The sequence below is a fragment of the Pseudophryne corroboree genome, chromosome 2 (assembly GCF_028390025.1).
Source record: "Pseudophryne corroboree isolate aPseCor3 chromosome 2, aPseCor3.hap2, whole genome shotgun sequence".
NCBI classification, from domain to species: Eukaryota; Metazoa; Chordata; class Amphibia; order Anura; family Myobatrachidae; genus Pseudophryne; species Pseudophryne corroboree.
In genome coordinates, this window is record NC_086445.1 from 446275299 (window position 1) to 446298509 (window position 23211).

General features: G+C 41.2%; 1 protein-coding gene across 6 annotated transcripts in view; it reads right to left on the reverse strand.

The window, feature by feature from the left end:
• The window catches only part of CAMKK1 (calcium/calmodulin dependent protein kinase kinase 1), a 484479-nt gene that overhangs the window by 218710 nt on the left and 242558 nt on the right, over positions 1-23211 (reverse strand). For all 6 annotated transcript variants that reach the window (XM_063953693.1, XM_063953687.1, XM_063953688.1 and 3 more), the window contains 5 exons: positions 18955-19006; positions 17925-18058; positions 12353-12389; positions 7314-7335; positions 5348-5436 (listed from right to left, as the gene is read on the reverse strand). In XM_063953693.1, coding sequence (XP_063809763.1) covers positions 5348-5436; positions 7314-7335; positions 12353-12389; positions 17925-18058; positions 18955-19006 — 334 coding nt within the window. The remainder of the gene's footprint in view (positions 1-5347; positions 5437-7313; positions 7336-12352; positions 12390-17924; positions 18059-18954; positions 19007-23211) is intronic.

Consider the following 23211-nt stretch of genomic DNA (forward strand, 5'->3'; position numbering starts at 1 on the left):
GAAAGACAAAACAAAAACAAATGTGACTATTATATTTTTTTTACAGTTTGAAATACAATAATATATTGAATAGGTGTATGATTATTATAAAACAAATATGATCAAATAAGAAAAAAAATATAATACAGGTTGAGTATCCCATATCCAAATATTCAGAAATACGGAATATTCCGAAATACGGACTTTTTTGAGTGAGAGTGAGAAAGTGAAACCTTTGTTTTTTGATGGCTCAATGTACACAAACTTTGTTTAATACACAAAGTTATTAAAAATATTGTATTAAATGACCTTTAGGCTGTGTGTATAATGTGTATATGAAACATAAATGAATTGTGTGAATGTACACACACTTTGTTTAATGCACAAAGTTATAAAAAATATTGTCTAAAATGACCTTCAGGCTGTGTGTATAAGGTGTATATGAAACATAAATGAATTGTGTGAATGTACACACACTTTGTTTAATGCACAAAGTTATAAAAAATATTGTCTAAAATGACCTTCAGGCTGTGTGTATAAGGTGTATATAAAACATAAATGCATTATGTGCTTAGATTTAGGTCCCATCACCATGATATCTCATTATGGTATGCAATTATTCCAAAATACGGAAAAATCCCATATCCAAAATACCTCTCGTCCCAAGCATTTTGGATAAGGGATTCATTACTCAACCTGTAATTAAAAAACACAAACTACTGCGGTTTGATCACCTTCCCACTTGACAATGAGAATAAATAACTTCGCTAGTAATTTGGATTTATATTATCCTCATGTATATTGTTGTAAATGCAGAAAGCGTATTAACGTTTTGCCACTTCTGAGGTAAGATGCCTTCAGAATGTTTGGGTAACACAGAGACAGGAAATGTCATGTTAATTATGCATTCTGTTTCAACCTAGACACCTTGAAAACCATGCTACTTTGATTGAGTTCCCCCCAGGGAATCTTGCTAAGAAAAGATTAGTCTTGCTGTGGAAACGGTCCTAAAGATGTACCATTCAGTTATTTCGGAATCACAAACTACAGTAAATTGTGCTCAACTCCCAATATCTGATTAGGATAGCACTACAATCCTTCTCCGCTGATTGATGCCAACCATTTACATGCAATCTTGCTCAGCACGCTCCAAGGCAGAGTTTTCTTACACATGAGCATAAAGTCTTTATACCTTGGTACAGTAACACTTGGCCCTGATTGCTGGCAAAGTGCAGACTGGGCCAGATTCAGGTCAGGATGCTACTGTGGTTGTTCAGTACATTGCCCCAGGCGCGTACTGTGCGTGTGCAGTAAGGGTCCTGCGTCACTGGATGTAGTGAGGCTGCAGACATCAGTTGACTAACAGAGTGCAGCCGTTTGGGGACGGTTAGAGGGCGGCGATGGCATTTCCCAAAACAAAGGCATGTCTCCTCCATTTTGTGGGACTGCCAAGGCAAGGGTCTCCATCTTCTGAGACATTTCCATTCCGTTAACACAGGTTACCAAAAACTCATGGGCACAAATTTAAATGCAACAATTTTGGGACAGTGCAGAACCTCCATTACTTCCTAAATAATAATTCCCTTGAATGCCTTTAAGTAGCACCATTTGGCCAATAATGAGAAGTTAATTTTCAGTTGATTTTCTGTAAAAAGCTCAAAAATGGGTTGAATTACATGGGACATGTATATTGTGTTGTTGTATTGATAGGAAAACTAAACAAAAGTTTTATATTTCCTGTGGGGAACAACAGGTTTGTTTCTTGTGGGGGCAAATGTGTGCAAGGTTTCTTTTTTGTGGAGGCTAATCAAGGCTGCCAATACGAAATTGTGGGCCCAGGACCAACAAAATAGACATGGCCCCCCACCAAAAAATTTAAATTCTGCCACACCACTCCACCCCTATGTGATGTCATACAGTATGACGTTACATATAGGTGGAGTATTGCGGATCTGCAGGAACGATTCACAGAGCTGATGCGCTGGGAAAGTTTGTTTTAAGTCCTTGCTGCACATCAGCCCGGTGTTGTTGCGCTGCCAGTGCAGCTCTCCCGGTATTGGCGGTAGGAGCCAGGGGTAGGCCCCCTTTTCTATAAGGGCCCGGGACTCCAGTCCCCGCAGTCCCGCCCTGATGGCTGCCCTGAGGCTAATGTCTGATTTCAGAGGGGCACTCCCCACGCCTCTTGTCGTAAGACCAGGTCCTCTCTCTCGCACGCCACGTATACGCAAATGTGCCAGCTTAATAGATTTTCAGATTGTGGAGTAGATTCTATTCCAAAAATCTGGCCATCCCTAACCTAAATAAATACAGTTTACTTCTGTATCATTTGAAATAAATAGCACTTGCTTTCAAACAGAAATTTTATTTTAGGTGCCCCATTGATTTAGATCCAAACTTGGATAACAGTTATATAAATTATAAATATCATGTGCGAAAGCAGCTGCACTATTTATCACACAACTGTGAAATGTACAAATGTCTTCAAAGCTGCATATAGAGAAAAAGATAAGTGTTTGGAAGTGCTGTATAAACAAAAAGGATTCTTAGGGCTGGATTAAGGCTTGTGGGAGCCCAGGACAACGAAGTTGCAGGAGCCCCCTCCAAAAAATGACCCCTCGACCTGAGCAGTGGCAGAGTGACCCTGTGTGTGGGGGGGGTGCCCCCCACCCACCCAATCCAGACCTGAGGGTGCACTTAGTAATGTCTACGAAAGTAGAAAGAAAAATGGATTGTACATTACTGAATGACATACTGTTTCATTTCCGTCTGGTACCTTTACCAAGAGTAAGAGGATTTCAGGTAGAAAGAAGTCCCAGTTATTGGCAGCAATACTAATCAGGTGAAATTTTTCTTCTGAGTGGACAAATATCCCATTTAATTTCCAGCTATCATTCTGCTATTCAAGTTCCCAATTTATAACAGAGTGCTCTGATTTTCCTGTCTAGAATGTAATTTATTCGATGCAGCCAGGAAACATAATCCAGAGTGATGGAACCAGTGGAAATTGTTTTTCCCTAATCCCAACCTGTAACAGTTTCCACATTACTGTATATCCAGCTGCCTGTGACAGTAGAAGAGAGAAACTAACACCACAGCAAAATGAGTGCACAGAAAATGTTATGGCTAGAACAATTAAGACTAGTTTGGGTATGTTGTATCGAACTAAGGTCATTTCTTTCCTATTCTGGTCTATAAAAGAGAAGTATACAGTCTTGTCAAAATGTTGACAGTTCTGAGGTTTCTGGAAATGTCCAATGTAAAATATCATACTGCCAAGATAAATAATACTATGTCACTTCTGAAGAGCTTGCTCTGAGTGGCATTGTGAACCAAATAAACACCATCTTTATAAGTGTACTGCATTCTATTGCTCAAGGATAATGAGTGTCTATAAATGTATCACTATTAGAAGACACTGGATGCAAACAAGTGCTACTTATCTGAATCTAGCTCTTACTTTACAGTTTATAAAATGATACACCTAATTTGCATTTATTCACCTGTACACCATTTTTTTTTTCTTTTAATAATGCCCACAATGTGTATTTGCCATCTGTATAACCTGATGATGTAACCCAAAAGGCCATATTTTTATTTCTATGACTGGATTCCTGTGCTATATTTCTAAACAAAAGACATTTAAATAATTAGCCTAATTACAGATAATGCAGGGAAACTGCTGCATAAATTATGGATTACATCATTATAATAGAATAATTTATGCTTGAATATGACCTGCTTACAATAGAAACTCTGACTGTAAACTCTACCTTCAGTTAATTATTATAGGAAAGAAACTAGCTGTAACATCACTATTATACAACATGCAGTTATGTTAAACCTGATAAGCTACAGTATACTAGGATCTGAAATCAGGAAACAACTTTCCCTGTTACACATTTATTATCTACTTGTGTTAGCTTCATCAATTATGAATTGTAGTTGCAATTCGATCCTCTCTAATTCTCACCTGTGATTTCCTTTTCTAGTCTGTTTCTATTCTGCCTTTGTCTCTACACTGTGCACAGATGCTGGGGCTCGCTCTCCTGTATTCTGTTTCGCTTTGTGTGGTGGCTTGGCCGGTAATGAGGGAAAAAATGACTCACAGGAGAGCATGTTTTTGAGGAAGTGGTAGACCAGAACAGCTACCATGGAGCTGGGATTTGCTTATAGGTCACCACAAACAGCTGGAAGCAATTCAAATTCCCTCTAACAAAAAGTATTTCAATATAATTGAATATAACCGCTACAACAGGTTATTTAAATACAAATAAGATTTGATAACTGATGTATAGAACAGCTGCTCACAGTAAGAAAAAATGTCAAGAATATCTGTACAAAGGGGTAAATTTACTAAGGTGGAAGGTTTTTTTTTTTTTTTTTTTAGAACTGGTGATGTTGCCGATAGCAACCAGTCATATTCCACTTAGCATTTATCTAGCTGCTTCTAGAAGATAATAGAATTTGATTGGTTGTTATGGGCAACATCACCAGTTCTAAAAAAAAAAAAACTCCCACCTTCGTAAATTTACCCCAATGTGTCAAAGTGATAAATATGTACAATTCTGTCTAAGCACAGATAAACAAAGAAGAAAATAACAGGAGAAGAATTTGACCTGTGGCATTTATGCACACACACTGTTTATTAAGGTCATATCACAGAAAAGTCACAGGCAATCTTTCAGAATAGTTCCCCAGCAGAGTAAAAGGATTAGTCATAAAACTAGCAAGAGATTTAAGGGCATCTACACAAACAGTACTGTACTGTTGAAATATTGGATACTTGGCTAAGCAGATATTAAGAAGGGAAAGTCACTATATTCAAGCCCATTAAAACCAGCTTTTACATGGGGCTCTATACTCAAGTACATTACACAAATGGACCCATGTCGCATACACCGGTTCTGCTCCCTTCTGTGGTGCCCTGGGATGCCACTGAGGTTAATGAGATTAGGGCTGATACTGCTAGAGATTTCATTTCCCAGAGTACCATGCAAGCAAGCTGGAATTCTGGAACGCTGAAATGTAATTCTGCTTCCGGAAGAAGGGCATTCTGGAGTTAATTTAACAAAGTAGGGATTATTTTGTAATTAGTACAAAAAGAAAGAAATTAAATATATATCTGCATTAAGTTTAGTACAGAAACGTGTCCAGTATGTGACATCATCATTAGTTTATCAACCTGAAAATCTGTTTTGTGAAAAAGCATATTTCCTGCTTCCCCAAACACAAATATAAAGATTTACAAGACTAAACCCTTCAAGTATGAATAATTAACTAGTATTTTGTGAATATTTTCTTTCATCACTAAAGTGCTAAAAGCAAAGTACCGGAAAGTGGACAATTTGTTGAAAACATCATTACTCACAGTATTCAATGCCCAGCACAATGTCCCTGAAGTAAATACGAGCTTGCTCTTCTGAAAAGGGATGATCACATGGTACTTCCATGACAGGTCTGAGAGGATTAAAAAAATCATTAAAATAAGCAGACAGAATAATAAACATGAACACAGTAATCTGTAAGAAAAAAATGTGGATAAATTGTTTCAACACCTCAACAAATAAATGCTGACTTGACAATATGACAAGTAATCAGTTTCAATTCCAAAAATAAATGTATACTTTTATGCATCTCTCGATTCAATTCTGAGCCGGACAAATATTGGTTGTTGTTTTCTATGCATAAAATGGTCATTTTTGGGCCAGGAAATGGGTGGTGATAATGCGATTGTAGAAAACTGTAGTCTCATGAGAGTGTCATGGGCCAGTAGCTAGAGGTCTGTGTTATTCTGTGTCGTGTGTACGGGGAAGGGAAGCCTGTTTCAGATCCATCTCTCTGATCTAGCATGGAGCTGGTGCAATTGCCAGTACTAATGATAATAGTTAAAGCTGGGGACAGAAAAACAGTGGGCAGGGCAGCATCCCACTTGAAGCCGCATGGAAACTTGGATTTCATAAGGCAGTAAATCAGACTTCTGTGGCATCACGCAACACAACCACTTTGCATCTGAATCATCCCTATAGCTGTGATTTTCTACAGTTTTTTATTTTATTTTGCTATATTAGTGCCTTAATAAGGTTGTTTTGTAACATACAGTGGAGGTAACTACTTTATATAATAGACCAATATTCAGGGAAATTCCATTCTGTGCAGTTGATAAGTTAATTTTAAGTATATCCTGGAAAGTTATCACTTCAGAAGTTTAATAATGCAGTGATCAGCTCTGAAACGTATCTACTTTTAGCGCAAAGGATGAAAGAAGAAAAAAACGAAAAAAGTATAGTGGAAATCTCTCTTTAATTTGATAGCAAATGTTTAGCAACATCTAGACAACCAAAACATTTAATGACAGCTTCTAATATTTTCAGATTTGTATTATAATAAAATAGTACTGTATCATAAAACTTCTGCACACTATCACACAATAAACAGGTCAATTGTGCCTAACAGTTCACTGCCCTGGAGCTTTAAATAATGCCCCCAGTGGCTGTGGGTATGAGTGCGGCACCTGGCGATGAGCCGGAATGCAATAATACCGCGGGCTGCAGTTTCAAGAGAACATTTTTTTTTTTTTTACTGGAATCAACTGTTATGTTATTATTTTAATACATTTCTAATAATCCGCACAATATTTTATTTAATGTGAGTGAATGATTTGAAGAAGTTTGATAGATGTTGTTAATACGATGGAATTAAACTATAGATTGTACATTTGAATTATATACACTGAGGGAAATGTTAAAGCTAAGTGAATCCCTATGGAACATGACAAGGAGGAATAACAGGAGGCTATAAATACACAGGACTCCAAATCTATAAGGTTGTGCATAAAATCTATTCACTTGACTTCAAACAGATTTACACCAGGTTTTCATGTTTCACATGCAGTACAGTGCTTGATCCGTACTCCTTATAAAACATTTATGACGACCACAAATGTGCAGATACTGGAAACATTTTCTGATATGTAACATGAATGATAATAAAAGTATGAAAAGTGATGGGATCACTATTCTGCATGTCTGTAATTCTGGTTGGTAAATGACTGTATGTGGGTGCAGTAATCTGCTGAGCAAACAAGGGGGCTGCATAGTGACCTGTCTATTCAGTAGACCAATATGTGCAGAAAATGTAATACGGGGGCTGAGCACTCTAGCAGAGCCTTGGGATTAGCCTGTATGCCATTAGTTGCAGACAAATTTATGATTTGGTATGACAGCTAGCTATCATCCATTTGTAAAAATATATCCTCTGTAGAAAAAACCCAAGCAGGCACAATTTTATATTAATAATGTATTTTTTATATCCATTTTAAACTTTTGTTTACATACCCTTTGCGTAGAAGGTCAAAGACTAAAAAAAAAAAAAAAAAAAGAGAGAAAACAATGAAAATCATTACTGAATTTGACACACTCAAAGGCTAACCATGTACAATAAAGTCATGACTGTTCAATAATCTAAATGTCAAATTGAGAATTGAATTTAAAAAAATAAAGAACAAAAAGATGAAGATTACCCAAATTCAGACAGGTGTTACTTAAATAAAGGTTTTATTGGGTAATCTTTTGCTTTTATTGTTCTTTAAATTTTGATATTGCACCACATCAAAAATGAGTAAGTTAAAGAATAAAGCATTTTTTATTCAATGCACAATTACAGCAGTACATGAACTCTAAAGGGGGAATTTAATCGTTTTTTCGTGCTGGCTGCCACCTGATGGCACTCGGTCGAGCAATTCAATTGTTGCTTCGTTCGGGCGTGAACAGCTGCTGGTGTTGACATTTCTTCTCGCAGTCCCCCCATGATGGCGAGAAGAACAAATGTGCCAAAAGTGGCCTGTTTTGGAGCCTAAATGGCCCTTTTTGAGTTGTGCCCATAACGTTAGTCTGGTTAAGCCATTTTATGCGGCTAAACATGCTACTTCTGAGCACGAACAGCACAATAAAAAACAACAATTGAATAGCGCACCTTGATCTACTGTCACTTTAGACAGGAGATCAGGCGTATCAGGGCGCGCATTAACAACTGAATTTCTAATTCAATTGTTTATGCACGCCTACACGCGCTTGATCTACTGTCTAAAGTGACGGGGGATCGATGGGTGCTATAAAATTTTTTGTATAGAATTTAAAGAGGTTTGCACATAGTATAAAGCACAATTAAGATAACATAGTTTTCATCAATTATTACTGATCCATAGAGCTCTGTGGGGGTGATGAAAATAACTATGCTTTTAGTCTCTTGGCCAGCAAATGTAATGCCATCTCTTGTATACAGCATTCAACTTAAAAAGTCACCCGGTTAGAGAGGAGAAGAGGCAGCTCTTCAAAACTCACCCTCTCCTCTAGCCACTTGGTAACCGCCAGTCACTCACAGACTGTGGGTTGGTTACTATGCAAGGTGAATGGGCCTGAACCAGGAAGTGTTAAGCAAGAGGTGAAAGAGCACAAGGGTAAGGCCTTTGCCAGAAGATTTACTACTAGCATCATAGTCCCAGCTTGTCTTATTACAGTATGTAAGTAGCACTAATATTTAATTTCCTATTGCAATGATAAGTAATGAGAAAATGTTAAAAATCAATAATAAATAACCCCCAACTGTCCATATTTAGGTAGAACAGTCCCCAAATTGGGACACTGTCCATTCTTACCACCCACTGGCTCTCATGGGGGGGTGAAAGGTTGGAAGTTCATTCGTTCTGAATCTCATCTGCTGCTCTCTGTAGCAGAGCGGTGAATAGATTCCAATGCATGCAAGCAGCATCCAAACAGTGCCAAGAGAGGCAAGGGTGAATCCCTCAAGCGTGACAAGCAATGGAGGCTTGATGCACGGCCACATCCCTCACCTGCCTTCAAAATATTGGTTGGTATGTAGAAAGTCCTCAGACTCCAATAGAATGGAAAACCTTTCCAGTGTGATTGGATGGCTCTCCCGTCTGCTAGTAGACCCACAAAGTGGTAAGAGTTCACTAGGTTGGCCAGTATCATAGGGATGGTAAAGCCACTCCTTCCTATACGCAGCAATTTGAACTGTTTATCAGGGGAAAAGTATTTAAAAAGGTGTCTTATTGCAAAGGACTATCTCAGGTTCTGAAGAATAAAAATTGCTGTCGATGACAGCGTTACGGCGCAATCTTTCAAAAATAGTATTGTTAAGTATTTACAATTCATAGGTTCAGGTAGCTATACAGATCAATTTTCCTAGACCAGGGGTATTCAGTATGCACTACATATCCCAGCATGCCCTGACACAGTAATAGCAAAACTGTGGTAGGGCATGCAGAGATGTGTAGTTCCACAGCAGTTGGAAGTCTGCATTTTGAATACCCCGCCCTAGACTGTAAACTCTCATAAGCAGGTCCTACCACCAACTTGATTTTCATACTGTACTATCCTGGTCTTCAATCTGATCCCCTCTCAGATATACAGCTATGGTCTTGTCCGTCTGCCTTCCCAGGGCACTGGGTCATTGACTGCTATTGTTGTCACCTTTCACTCAGGAGTGATTGCACTCTATTGTATTATATGTGCATTTTATTGTAATCTTCTCTGTATTGTGCCACAGACACTTTCTGGCACCAGGTAAATAACGGACACTAAAAATAGTATTGATAATAATAATACTACATATATAGAGTGTAATAGAACTGTATTATGGGCCTCATTCAGAGTGGATCGCTGCAGCGGCAGCGATTGCAGTCTGAAGCCCTTTGGGGAGTGTGCACACAAAGGCAGTCGCGGGGCAGGAGGGGGTGTGCCAACACAGGCGCGTCCGGACCATTGCAGGGGGCGTGCTGCGGCGGCTGCATGATGTTACGCGCAGCCGCTGCGACCCAGGACGTGGCGGGTAGCTGCCTGCCAGCACAGCTAGCCTGCGCAGACAGCTACTCGGCGCGTAGAAAATCATCGCCGCCGTGCGATTCTTTCGCACCCGTGCGGGGTGTGTGTGTGTGTGTGTGTGTGTGTGTGTGTGTGTGTGTGTGTGTGTGTGTAAAAGCCTATAATCAGATCTGAATCACCCCCTATAATCAAACCTGTTGGCTAGATTGTGATGGGGAGGGGGGCACAGTGTTAAAACTGTACAAAATGCAGTAGAATAAAATTACAATTGGGTTGAGTGGTCAGACTATGTTGCTGTGGCATAACTACAGAGGGTGCACTTGGCAATGGGGCCCAGCTGTTTTGGGAGCCTGCAGGCCCAGCAAACCTACTGCACCCTGCTTTTTTTTTTGTACTTTTTCAAACTGTATCAACGACGCTGCACCCCCCATAAGCAGCAGTGCCGAGCTGGCCAGTGCGCTGGCGGCACCAACGAGAAGCATGGAGCCAGTGGCAGAAATGGAAAGCAGTTAACCCCAGCAACGCCAAACCGCAACTTCACCAGCGGCACTTTGAGCAGGGAGACAGCGGCAGCAACGGGGAGCAGTGCCCCTCCAACCCCCTCCTGGGGTTATTCTAGGGAAAAGTGGTAGTGGTTTCAATGTGCCCTGGCGCAGGGGTGGGATATGTATGTATGTATATATGAATGAATTAGGGAAGCAGTACATGTATGTATGTATGTATGTATGTATGTATGTATGAGAGTGACAGTGTACAGATGTATACTTGTATGTATGAGGGAGGCAGTGTATGTATTACCCCTTTCACACTGACAATAGCCGGGTCGCACCCGGGAATGTGTACATGGGTGCTTTCCAGGTGCGACCCGGCTTAAGACCCCTTCAGACTTGCGGCCCGACCTGGCATATTGCCGGGTTGGTGTCGTCACCGCTGACGCTACCAGAGGTGTTGCTTGGAGATAATCATCTCCAAGCACCGCCTCCTCCTTTGCAGAGAACGGGTGTCGGGTCGCCTTGACCCGGCTTACCCATTCACACTGCACCGCATCCCGGGACGATCCCGGATTCAACCCAGGTCGAGACCTGGGATGAAATGCCGGGATGCTCGTCCCGGGATATTGTTCCTGTACCATTTCACACTGAGCAAATTCCCGGGTTGATGTGCGTTCATGTGCAATAACCCGGGAATTTTTTGTCAGTCTGAAAGGGGTATTAGCATGTATGTATGAGAGCGACTGGTATACATGTGTGAGGGAATCAGTGTACGTATGAGAGCGACTGTATGTATGTATGTATGTATGTATGTATGTATGTATGTATGAGGGAGGCAGTGTATATATGTATGTATGTATGTATGTATGTATGTATGAGGGAGGCAGTGTATATATATATGTATGTATGTATGTATGTGGAAGGCAGTGTATATATGTACGTACGTACGTACGTATGTATGTATGTATGAGGGAGGCAGCATAAGTACAGTATGAAGAGAGGCAGTGTATATATGTATGTACAGTATGTGAAAAGCAGTGTTTTTGTGAACGTATATATGAGAGAGGAAGCGTATGTGTGTATATATGTATGTGAGAGGCAGTGTATGAATGTACATATGATAGAGGCAGTGTATGTATGTATGTATGTATGTATGTATGTATGTATGTATGTATGAATGAATGAATGAATGAATGAATGAATGAATGAATGAATGAATGAATGAATGAATGAATGAATGGAGAGACCAAATAAAATAGAAAGAGATAGAGATGTGTGTGGCAGAAATAAAAGGATATAGTAGGTGTGTAAAAGAGTGCAAGAATTAGAGAGACAGAGAAAGAAAGGAAGAAAAGAAAATATATGAGAGAGTTTAGATAAATAGATAGATTAGATAGATAGATAGATAGATCTACCCCTCTGCTGCGGAGCAGAAGCACAGTGGTGACCCCCATCCTCGCCCCCTCTAGCCAGTGCATGGTAGGAACAGAGTTTGAATAAAGGATAACTGCACGGTGCAGTGGGCTGCTTGCTGCGCCGGTGTTGAAATGATAGGCAACTCTAAGCACACGTCTTGTGCGGCACTAGCCATACCCACTTTGGTGGAGACCTGAGTTGGGGGCCTCTTAAAAATTTTGCTATGTGACCCACAAAGTTCTAGTTACGCCCCAACTATGTTGAGTAGGAATAGTTTGCATATGGTACAATAGGATCATAATATTGTAATAATATATTGTGTAAAGGTAAAAAACTGTCCTTAGAAATAAAAATAAAATGCTAGCAATTAGGTAAATGTTCCTGAATCCTCATTGTAGAAAATCCCCTGTTCAATATTATTCTCTAGATTATCCCTCATTATATATGCTCACCAGTACAATCAGCATTTTACTGCATATATACTATTAAGATAGATTTTGTAGAAATGTAGGATATGGAAGTGTCTACTGAAATTCATACACTAATTAATCTTATTTCAATATATTTACACTCTTAAATACTCTATGATGTACACAACCCCCCCCCCGTAAAACAATCTCTTACCCATGTAAAGATTATCTTCTGCTGGATCATCCAGGACCTATAAAACAAAGAATAAAAGCTTAAAATAGATTAAATATTCACCTGAACTTTATTTTTACATTTAGCCACAATAGATTATTTTTTTTATAAATAATATTAACTGAAAAATCCCTTTCCAAAGACAGAAAAACATCATATGGAATACAGGGGGACTGCAACATTAACAGTTACTGTGAAAATGTCCCATCCCCCCACAAACACTCCAGTTCCCTCTGGTGTAAGTATAATACTATATAGGAATTATGTCAATTGCACGGATAGAAAGTTAGACTGTAACAGCTTCACCAAGATTCTTCTCTAAACATATTCACAATTAACTGAAACCAGTACAACTGTTGCAATCACGGTCGTACAGTACTGTTTCCATTTATCTTACAGGATGAGTCTCTCATATCCGAATGCTTGGGCCCACAAGTATTATGGAATTGCCAGTATGGTATTACATACCATAATTTGATATCTCTGGGATGGGACCCAAGTCTAAACACAGAATGCATTTATGTTTCCTGTACACCTTGGAGGTCATTCCGAGTTGTTCGCTCGCAAGGCGATTTTAGCAGAGTTGCTCACGCTAAGCCGCCGCCTACTGGGAGTGAATCTTAGCATCTTAAAATTGCGAACGACGTATTCGCAATTTTGCGATTACAAACTTCTTAACAGTTTCAGAGTAGCTTCAGACTTACTCGGCATCTGCGATCAGTTCAGTGCTTGTCGTTCCTGGTTTGACGTCACAAACACACCCAGCGTTCGCCCAGACACTCCCTCGTTTCTCCAGCCACTCCTGCGTTTTTTCCAGAAACGGTAGCGTTTTTTCCCACACGCCCATAAAACGGCCTGTTTCCGCCCAGAAACACCCATTTCCTGTCAATCACACTACGATCGCCTGAGCGAAGAAAAAGCCGTGAGTAAAAATCCTAACTTCATAGCAAATTTACTTGGCGCAGTCGCAGTGCGGACATTGCGCATGCGCACTAAGCGGAAAATCGCTGCGATGCGATGAAATTTACCGAGCGAACAACTCGGAATGAGGGCCCTTATACGCATGCACAAAGTTTGTGTATAATCAACCATCAGAAAGCAAAGGTGTTACTACAGTATCTCAGTAGCTCTCAAAAAAATGTTGTATTTTGGATACCACATTTTCACATATGTGAGACTCAACCTGTACTTTGTATAGGAGCACAAAGATGTACCAAAAAGAATGTACATTATTTTTAGATTTTTAGATATATCTATATCCACAAACATACTTTCTAAAATATTTTGGCGCACTCTACACCTATAAACACATGTATTAAGACATCCGCAGTTAACACGTACTAGACCAAAGTCTCAGGATGGTAAAATATCTTTTTGTCTGGGTAAATAAGACTAAAGCTTCTTCAGGATGAAAATACTGTTTGTAGTCTTGAAAACTTAGGACATTTAAACTTCCTGAAGTGTTAGAGGGTGAGGAGAAATGTCTCAGGTCTGATAATACGTTAGCATTTATTAATTGTGACATCCAGTTAAGTTTCGTTTTTGCTTGGTTCCATTATGGGACATGTTTCTGTGTGGAGTGTTTTACTACAACATAAACTGCTAATATTGCTGGATATAGGGCCTAATTCAGAGTTGATCGCAGCAGCAAATTTGTTAGCAGTTGGGCAAAACTATAGGGGTCATTCCGACCTGTCCGCACGCAGCGGTTCTTCGCTGCGGTGCAAACGGGTCTGGAATGCGCATGCGCGGCGTGCGCATTACGCACATGTGACGTTGCCCGCTACGACACTGGATACGAAGAAAGCGGTCGCAGCGGCGCCCGCAAGAAGATTGACAGAAGGAAGGCATTCCAGGGCGTCACCTGTCCGTTGGCGGACGTTTTCTGGGAGTGGTAAGGAAAACGCAGGCGTGTCCAGGAGAACGGAGGGCGGATGTCTGACGTCAAAGCCGGCCCCATCATCGCCGAGATCGCCGCACAGGGTAAGTATGTCCAGGGCTGGTCTACTTGTACACAAAGCTTTTTTAGCTTAGCAGGGCTGCACAAGCGTTCGCAGCCCTGCTAAGCTAAAATACACTCCCCCATAGGCGGGGATTAGTTGATCGCACCAGCAGCAAAAAGTTGCTGGCTGCGATCAACTCGGAATGACCACCAATGTGCACTGCAGGGTGGGCAGATATAACATGTGCAGAGAGAGTTAGATTTGGGTGGGGTGCGTTCAAACCAGCCAGTATTTATCCTGCACAGAAACAATATAACCCACCCAAATCTAACGCTCTCTGCAACTATGTTATATCTGCCCCCACTGCAGTGCACATGGTTTTGCACAACTGCTAACAAATTCACTGCAGTGATCACCTCTGAATTACCCCCATGATTTTGAAAGATTTTAACATTGCAATGCGAGTGCAGTGTTATATTTGATGTATATAGAGTTCACTTCAGTAATACACAGATTTCGCAAAATCCTACAAAGAGTCCCATGTGAGTTATACCCCTTTCAGACTTACAGTATACATGGCTCCTTCCCAGGTGCAACCCGCTTGAGACCCGTTTCAGACCGGCGGCCTGACCCGGCAATATGCCGGGATGGTTACGTCACCCTGTGATGCGTCCCGGAGGAAGTGCTTGGAGGTGAGGGTCTCCAAGCACCACCTCTTCCATAGTGTGAATGGGTGCTGTCACAGTGACCCCGCTTACCCGTTCACACCGCAACGTGACCCGGGTTGAACACGTTTTCAACCATGGTCGTGGCCTAAATTGAAACACCAGGTTGCTCAACCAAGATTATTTCAACTGGACTCTTTCAGACTGCACAGCAACTCAGGTTTACGTGCACTAACCTGGGTTATTGCTGGCGGTCTGAAAGTGGTATTAGTTTATATAACTAACCTGGATTTTGTGTTTACACATTACAAAGGCACTCATGGTATTTGAATTGCTGATGTAAATTAGTGCCAGACTTTTCCTGTATTTTATTTATACAAGGCACCGAAAAGTCTAGTTACGGCTCTGCATAGACCCGATTGTCTTAAGTGCCCTGGGTCTCTCAAAGCCATAATCCAGCTCTGGATATGCAGTATATGCCCAAATAAAAGACATCTTCAATCACTGCTCTACAGTATATCAAACAAAATTAATAAAAAAGGTAAAGGAGGGGGGATGTGGCCTAGCTAGCAGAGGGAGAAGCCACACTTAGCTGCAGCTCCTGCCACAAAGACCCGTAGAAAAAGCTTTAAAAGGGGGTTCCCCTCCCCCATACCTCCTGCTGAGATCCTCTGTCACCCGCTGACACACCTGGTCACTGTTGGCTGCAGTTTGGACACTTCGGAGACACTGCTTCACTACTGGGCCTGCATAAAAGAAGAAGCCACAGCTTCTGTTCTGGGCTACCTCCTGCCATACTCAAAGTTGTGCTGAACATCGAGCGCACACCTCATCTTCACCTCTGTGGTTTTGCTCCCTCCCGCTGCCATCTTACGGTGCGCCTGGCATTTCCTGCTTTGTCCAGATGCCTGCTGCCGGTCCGGATGCCAGCTCCGAAGGCTGGCTAATTACGGAGCACCAGCCGCCATTTTAGACAGAGGAGCGGAGGCCCAGTGTGTCGCGGCGGAGAGGTGAGACCGCTCGACTCTGGGGCAGTGGAACAGAGGTCTACAGTTCTCTGAAGCTGTGATCTCAATTACCAGGCACCAACAGACGCTGCTTAATGTGACAATTATAAACCTGGAATATCATATCTTATACAACACACTCCAGCTTCTGTGATTTGGGACATCATTTCTGGTGGTGCAGTGAGTATTCTAAAATTCTGATACCCACCATTTTATATATCATCTCTGCACTGTAAGCAGCCTAGAGATCATAATCTGGTTCAGGTCCCTTTGCCTATTGCTATATACCACTTTTTGAAGACAGCAATTTATATCATTAACTTCTACTACATCATTTTATACACCCTTGAAGTGAGGCTGCACCCCACTGCAACACAGACTATATAATTCACTCTTCTCCTTTGCATATAACAATACTATACACTCCAACACTCCTAAGAAAATTCTATTGCAAGGTGAGGTGCTGTGCGGATAAACATTCAACTCTATTTGCTTGTTTACAACTACTGATCTCCTGATTTACTATTTTATCTTTGTGTGTTTACTACTTCAGGATGTGACACCTTCATAACACAATTCCTGTACGTATTGTGTTGGATACCTGAGTGGTGATTACGCCTTTTTTGACTCTCACTATTGTAGTTTAAAGCTTGCATGTGTTGCCTTTCAGATCTTTATTCTCTGTGTGGCAATTTATCAAGACACTGTCTGCTTTATAACAGTTTATGAAAAAATTTCTAGTGCCTATTTCAATGACTTCGGCTGGCACCACTTCAGCTTTACAGGAAGACACCCCATGTGGACACTCCTCCGATTCGGATTATTCTACGACATGCTCTGCCACCCAACGCAAGCGCAAATGAATTGTTTAGTCTCGAACCTCCAAAATAAAACAGACAGACATCGCTGCAGTGCTGGGCCCCCTGCTTGATGAAAAGCTGGCAGGCCTCAAAGAGGCATCAAGTCCACCCAACATTCGACCTGTTTGGATTTAGTGGAACAAAGGGTCTCCACCCTTGACGATGACTTGTAGGCAGCGCAACGAACCATTGAGACTAAACCTAAAGATATTGCAGCGCTCACAGAAAAAATTGTCGATCTAGAAACAGCAGTAGTCGGAACAACTTGCGGGTGGTTGGCAATGCAGAGTCAATAAAAGGATATGAGCTTCCAGACCTCCTTTCCAATTGAATTCCAGAACAATTAGCTCTAGACCTAAAAAGGAGCACCATTGGCCATTGAAAGAGCACACAGAAATGGCCCAGACCGGAAAAATCCCTCCTGTCGCCCCCGCCCTGTCCTCATGAAAATTTTAAATTACGCGGATAAAATCAAGCTACTGGAACACTATCATAAAACAGCCAGCTTATCATACAGAGGTGACCGTCTTTTCATAATCTAGGACTTTTCTAACCACGTTGCCAACAAACGTAGAGAATTTGCATCGACATGCAAACACCTATTCAACACCAAAGTCAGGTTCTCCATACTATATACAGCGTGCCTTCGTGTCTTTGAGAATTGGAAACCATTGTTTTTTGACGACCCTGAAGCAGCTAAGGCCCATTTCTCCCGACCAGATACTTGGCTGCCTTTCACACATTAATGTTTGCAATGGTTTTACTACCTCTATATAATTGTAGGCCACACTTTGAGTCCGTTGGGCATACTTGATATGTATGCAACATGTTGTGTCCACATTCTGTCTAAGTTTCTAAGTTTTCAATGTTCGGCATTTTGTTTGTAATTACTGCCTGCCCTGAAGCTGAGCCTCCTGAGTAGCTGCAGCTACTCAACGCTCATTTAGAAAAGATTTTAAAATGGCATTAAAAAAAACCCATAAGATAAGGTGAAATGAAGGTAGTAAGTCACATTTAAAAATAAATGTAATCCCCATTAATATTTAAGGATTTTTAAATCAATTAATTCTTATACCTACCTCGATTAATCTAACTATATTAACATGGTCCAATTTTTTTAAAATGGCTATTTCTTGGTAAACCCTGTCCAGTGGGGCCATTGGCTTGGTCTGTTCACCGGATGCTGTTTTCGATCCCCTTGGGGGAGGACGACCTGCGGATAAAATTAAAAAAAATCACAAAATATACAACTGCAGTAAATATGAGAATACATAAAGAATATTAAATGTACTATCAGATGCATCAACAGGAAATAAAAAATAGGTTTGTAAAGATTGTATCTGTAGATCAGACACATATATACACCACATAAGAGCATTTAGGAGTGTATGTTGAGTGTGCTCGGTAGCAGCACACAGTGCCAGGAATCAGCTGCAAAATGCATGATGTTGTTAATACCACCAAGCAGGATCCATATATGAACTTCGTATGTGGCCCTTATGTCTAGGCAGGGATGTAGAGAGCAATAACAGGCTCAGGAAATAGGGGAGGCATGGCCAAAAAAGAAAATAACCCAACCCCCCGAAAAAAAAACCCTTTAAACTATTCTCAGCGGCATCACGTGCCAAGGAGGGAAGCCATTTTTTCCTGTACCCTCTTAGATAAACTTTGGCCTAGGCAAGAAGTACCAGCTCCTCCCCTCTCAGAACCCCTGTGTCTAGAACAGACTAACTTTTTTGGAACTAGTCCTGTGAAACTAGGCTGATCATCCTATTATACGAGAAGATTGCTCCATATTTATTTGCAAACGCCACACACAAAGTGCATTAAACCAGGTGCAGTTCTTCAAATTAGGTGCACAACGACATTTGTGCTCCTGGGGGGGAGGGGGGGAGGGCCTTGGCCCTCAAGGCCACAATTCTATAAATGACCTTTAAAGCTTATTGATTGCAGTATTGCTAACACATAGAACACTGCAGGGTTTACTAGTGGATCACTGCTGAAGTTTAGATTCATAGCTCAGCTTTACGTATCTTTATCTTCTAATAGGTAATTTGATTGTTTATAACGAATATAATGTAACCCCTTTAAAGCCATTAACATACATACGTGGAAAACCATATTGCTTCAATAATCTCTTTTTCGAAAGAACTTTCATGGCCTGAAAAAATAAAATGAAAAAGTCAGTTTTGTGACAGCTGATCAGAGACTAGTATTTGCATAACAACAGTATTTCCTCAATTACTGAACAAAGATGTGAAACTAAATCATTAGCAAACACAGGGTTCCCCTAGTTGGGGTGACAAATGTTTTCCGTAAATATGTATGCGCCCATTGTCCTTATAATTGCATTTAAAGGGCCTTGTCCACATCCCCTCACCTCCAATTAAATTGTGTGGAAACACCTTTTAAAGAAATGCATACAATTGGACTATTACATATATATTATTTTATTTTGAAACAAAATTTATAAAATGGCTTTAAACAAAACAATTGTTGCTCCTCACAGAAATTGTATATACAATGTTCATAATTACAGTCATATAACAGTCACTGCATTGATGTAGTACAGATAATTACAAATCACAATCAAATATACAGTATAAGCATAATATTGCCAAGCAAACTTGTTTAGGTTTTGTCTCTACTCTTAAAAATGGCAGTTATGGTATTAGAGATTCTAGTCCCGTCATAAGGCAGATGTCAGGGGACTGATGTCTCCAGAATTTGCATACATTTGTGTTGTTGGCAGGTACAGACATCATATAAATTATCAACACCGTAGGGTCATAAGTCCAAATCCCTATACACTGGTACATTAGACTTACTCATATGCTAGCTGTTTGACCAAGACACCATAACAATCTATTTAGTACGAGAGTACGTCTTGTGGCCCATATACTCCTCACTTTCTGGAGGAGTTTAAACAAAACAAAATCAATATTTATTAAATGAAGTACAGTGGCTAAAATATGTTGACATTGCATTAAAAAGACACAATTAGATGATGATAATAAAATAATACTATATACAGCCCTGCTGAGACATGACATGGATTGGATTTTTTTTAACATCATTCGCAGACCATTTTTGAAGTGCCCCCACCAAAGAGTGCTCTGTACTCCTGGTAAAGTAGGTGTGTACACAAAGTATGTTACACATAATGCCCACATTAGTGCTCCAGTAATAGCCGCTTACACGTACTGCCCCAGTAATGCCCACAGTAGTGCCAGACACACATAATTCCCCAGTACAGTGCAAGTTAAACATAATGTCCCCAGTACAGTGCCAGTTACACATAATACCCCAGTATAGTGCCAGTTACATATAATGCCCCCAGCAGGGCAGTCACCACCACTGCAGGTAATGTCCCATCTGGACTCCTGCACATAATCGATCAAGGTCCACACTATCTCACCACCACCTCCTCTGATCCGCAGCATCCTCCAGTGAACAGGTGTGCTAGAAGCCAGGCACAGGTGCCTCAGAACAGCAGGAGCTTAGAAGACACGCAGGGGACACACTCATGCAGACACCGCACCAAGCACCACGTAACGCACGTAACCCACGTTCTCCTTGGGTGCCAGGCCATGCCCCCTTCTAGACCCGCCCGCGGTTGCCTTGGCCAGGATAACCCACGCCCCCCCTCCATCGGATGCAGTCTTCAACCTAGTCCCATCTGCTGCCATCCCCCTCCTAGTCCCACCTGCTGCCGTCCTACAAACCCACGTTCCCCTCCGTCCGTCCCCCTCCTAGTCCCGACTGCGGTTTCCCTGGTACCCTGGCGGGGGCCATAAGAAATGACTTTGCGGGCCTTATATGACCCGCGGGCTGGACGTTGTCTACCCCTGATAAAAACAGTCAAAAAAAATGTAAACAAGGTACAAGGAAAATTGAAAACCAGCAAAAATAAATAATTTCCCTTTTAGTGGAATTCAAGACATCAGCTCACAAAATAGCTTTAGAATTGGCATTTGTCATCTGGATTTAACTCTTCTACATGACAATAAACTTTATGCAAAAATGTAATGGAATACAGATTTATTTATTATTTGTCTGCACAATCATATAGCGCAATCTTACATTGACAGCTTAATTTAATGTTGTTTATTTTACTTCTGTTTCACAGACACAGGGTTTTAGAATTAGATTGGAATTTTTTTTAAATTGGTTTTGCTTCCATAAACTTATTATTAAAGCATCACATCATACACATCAAGTACATTGGCTCGCCATAGAACAGTACATAAATAACGGCAAATTTACAGTATGTCTACATTTATTCACAACATTACAAATGACCATGTATATAGCCCATTCGAAAACTGCATTATTAATACTAGGGGATATGCCATATTACTTGCTGCAATAATCTAAACTCCGGCAACAGCAGCTGAACTCGTCCCAGACTTGCATGTTTTTTGCACAGCCAAAGCAACCTTATGAGGGTGCGAAACAAAAAGACTTGAGCTTGGAGCTACCATAAGTGCGCACTTAGTGGGGGGAGCTGTCTCATAGCTAATTGAATCACCCCCTAAAAATGCAGTTGGAAAAAGTAACAAACAATTAAGTCATCCCAGTGGTAATAACCAGGGCCATAACTAGGTGTGCGCCAGCGGTGCCTGGCAACACCCGCAGGTCCGCACTAATTAGCTGCAGCACCTAGCTACTTGTTACAGTGCCACATAGGACTGTAGTGCTGCAGCTAGTATGTACGCGCTCTGGCCTTCCTGGTTTCCCACTGTGTAGTTGTATCATCCTAAGGTAAAGTTGTGTGTTCCAGGGTGGGGGGAAGGGGTCAGACAACACACACACACACACACACAATGTGTATCTGGAGCTCTATTTGGCATAATGTGGGCTCTACCTGGCATAGTGTTTATCAGGGGCTCTACTGTGGTGTAATGTGTGTAAGGGGCACTACTGTGTGTTGCAATCTGAATAACGGACACTACTGTGCTGTTTAATGTGAATTGGTACTATTATGTGGCCATGCCCCTTCCTCATAAAGCCATACCCCTTTGCGATCGATAACACCTACCCTTGTGTATCAATGACTATTTAAATATAGATTGTAAGCTTGCGAGTAGGGCCTTCTTGGAATGCCATTAGGATGCTATGGGCGGCTGTACAAGCTGCGTGCCTGAAGCAGATAAAGGGGTTAGGTATGGGATACCAACAGTTTAGATGCCGGCGGTCAAAATACCAACCCCGGCATCCCGACAAGGCAAGAAACTTGTGTAACTCTAGCTACATGCAGCCTAACCCTAACCCCCCCCCCCCCAGCCAAACCCTAACTACCACCCTTCCCCCCTCCAGCCTAACATTCCTCTGTTACTTATGTTCAGGATTTCAGCATCAGCATTCTGACAGCAGTCTCCTGACTACCAGCATCCCAGATGCCAACTACATCCCAGATAAAGGACCCACTGGGCAGCTCTGAAACAGCAATAATGCCTATAGAATTCCAGTCCAGGCATCCTGCAAGCCAAATGCCCCCTGGGGCAGCGATGGTGCCGCCATCAGGGACCTGAGCTCTGGCCGACGGCACTTCTCGCGCACCCCTAGTCACGGTCCTGCCAACACATACTAACATATAAAACCGATTATTTTAGATAGTATGCTTATACTTTCCTGATAAATCAGAGGTTCTCAAACAACATGGTCCTCAAGGCACCCCAACGGTCCAAGTTTATCCATGCTTGGCTTAATGAGCACCTCAGTCAATTTAATTTAACATCTCTGCAGAGACATGGATATACCTAAACCTGACCGTTGGGGTGCCTTTAGGACCACGTTTCAGAACCTCTGTGTTCAATGAAATAGAATCACATAATTCTTTCTTTAAAAAAAAAAAAATAGGAAATCTGATTTTTACAGAAGACACACACGACTGCACTCTCAGACATGGATTGACCAGTATTTGTAGCCCCCCCCAAAAAAATAATAATAATAATAATAATAATAATAATAATAAATAAATTAAATCCTAACTAATGAGATGCAATTTATAATATACCAACCTTGGGCGAATACTAGGGTGATTTTGGGGGGAGCTTAATCCTACTCAATATTAAAATAAACCAAACCAGAAATGCTCTATTAAAGTGGTTCTTAACTCCAGTCCCTAAGTACCAACCGCCCACATTTTGTGGATTTCTGTAATAATGCCAGGGGAGTTTATTTTGCTAGGTTAGTAACTACCCCACCTGCTTCCACAGACAATCTTCAAAACCACTGCTCTATGACAGTACTGTATATTTATTCTCCCCAAAAAAAACTTCCTCACACTTCTTTCAGGAGATTTCTCAATTCCTACCACACAGACACCAAAGTGTTGGGAGGGAGGGGTTTGATGTCAATGTG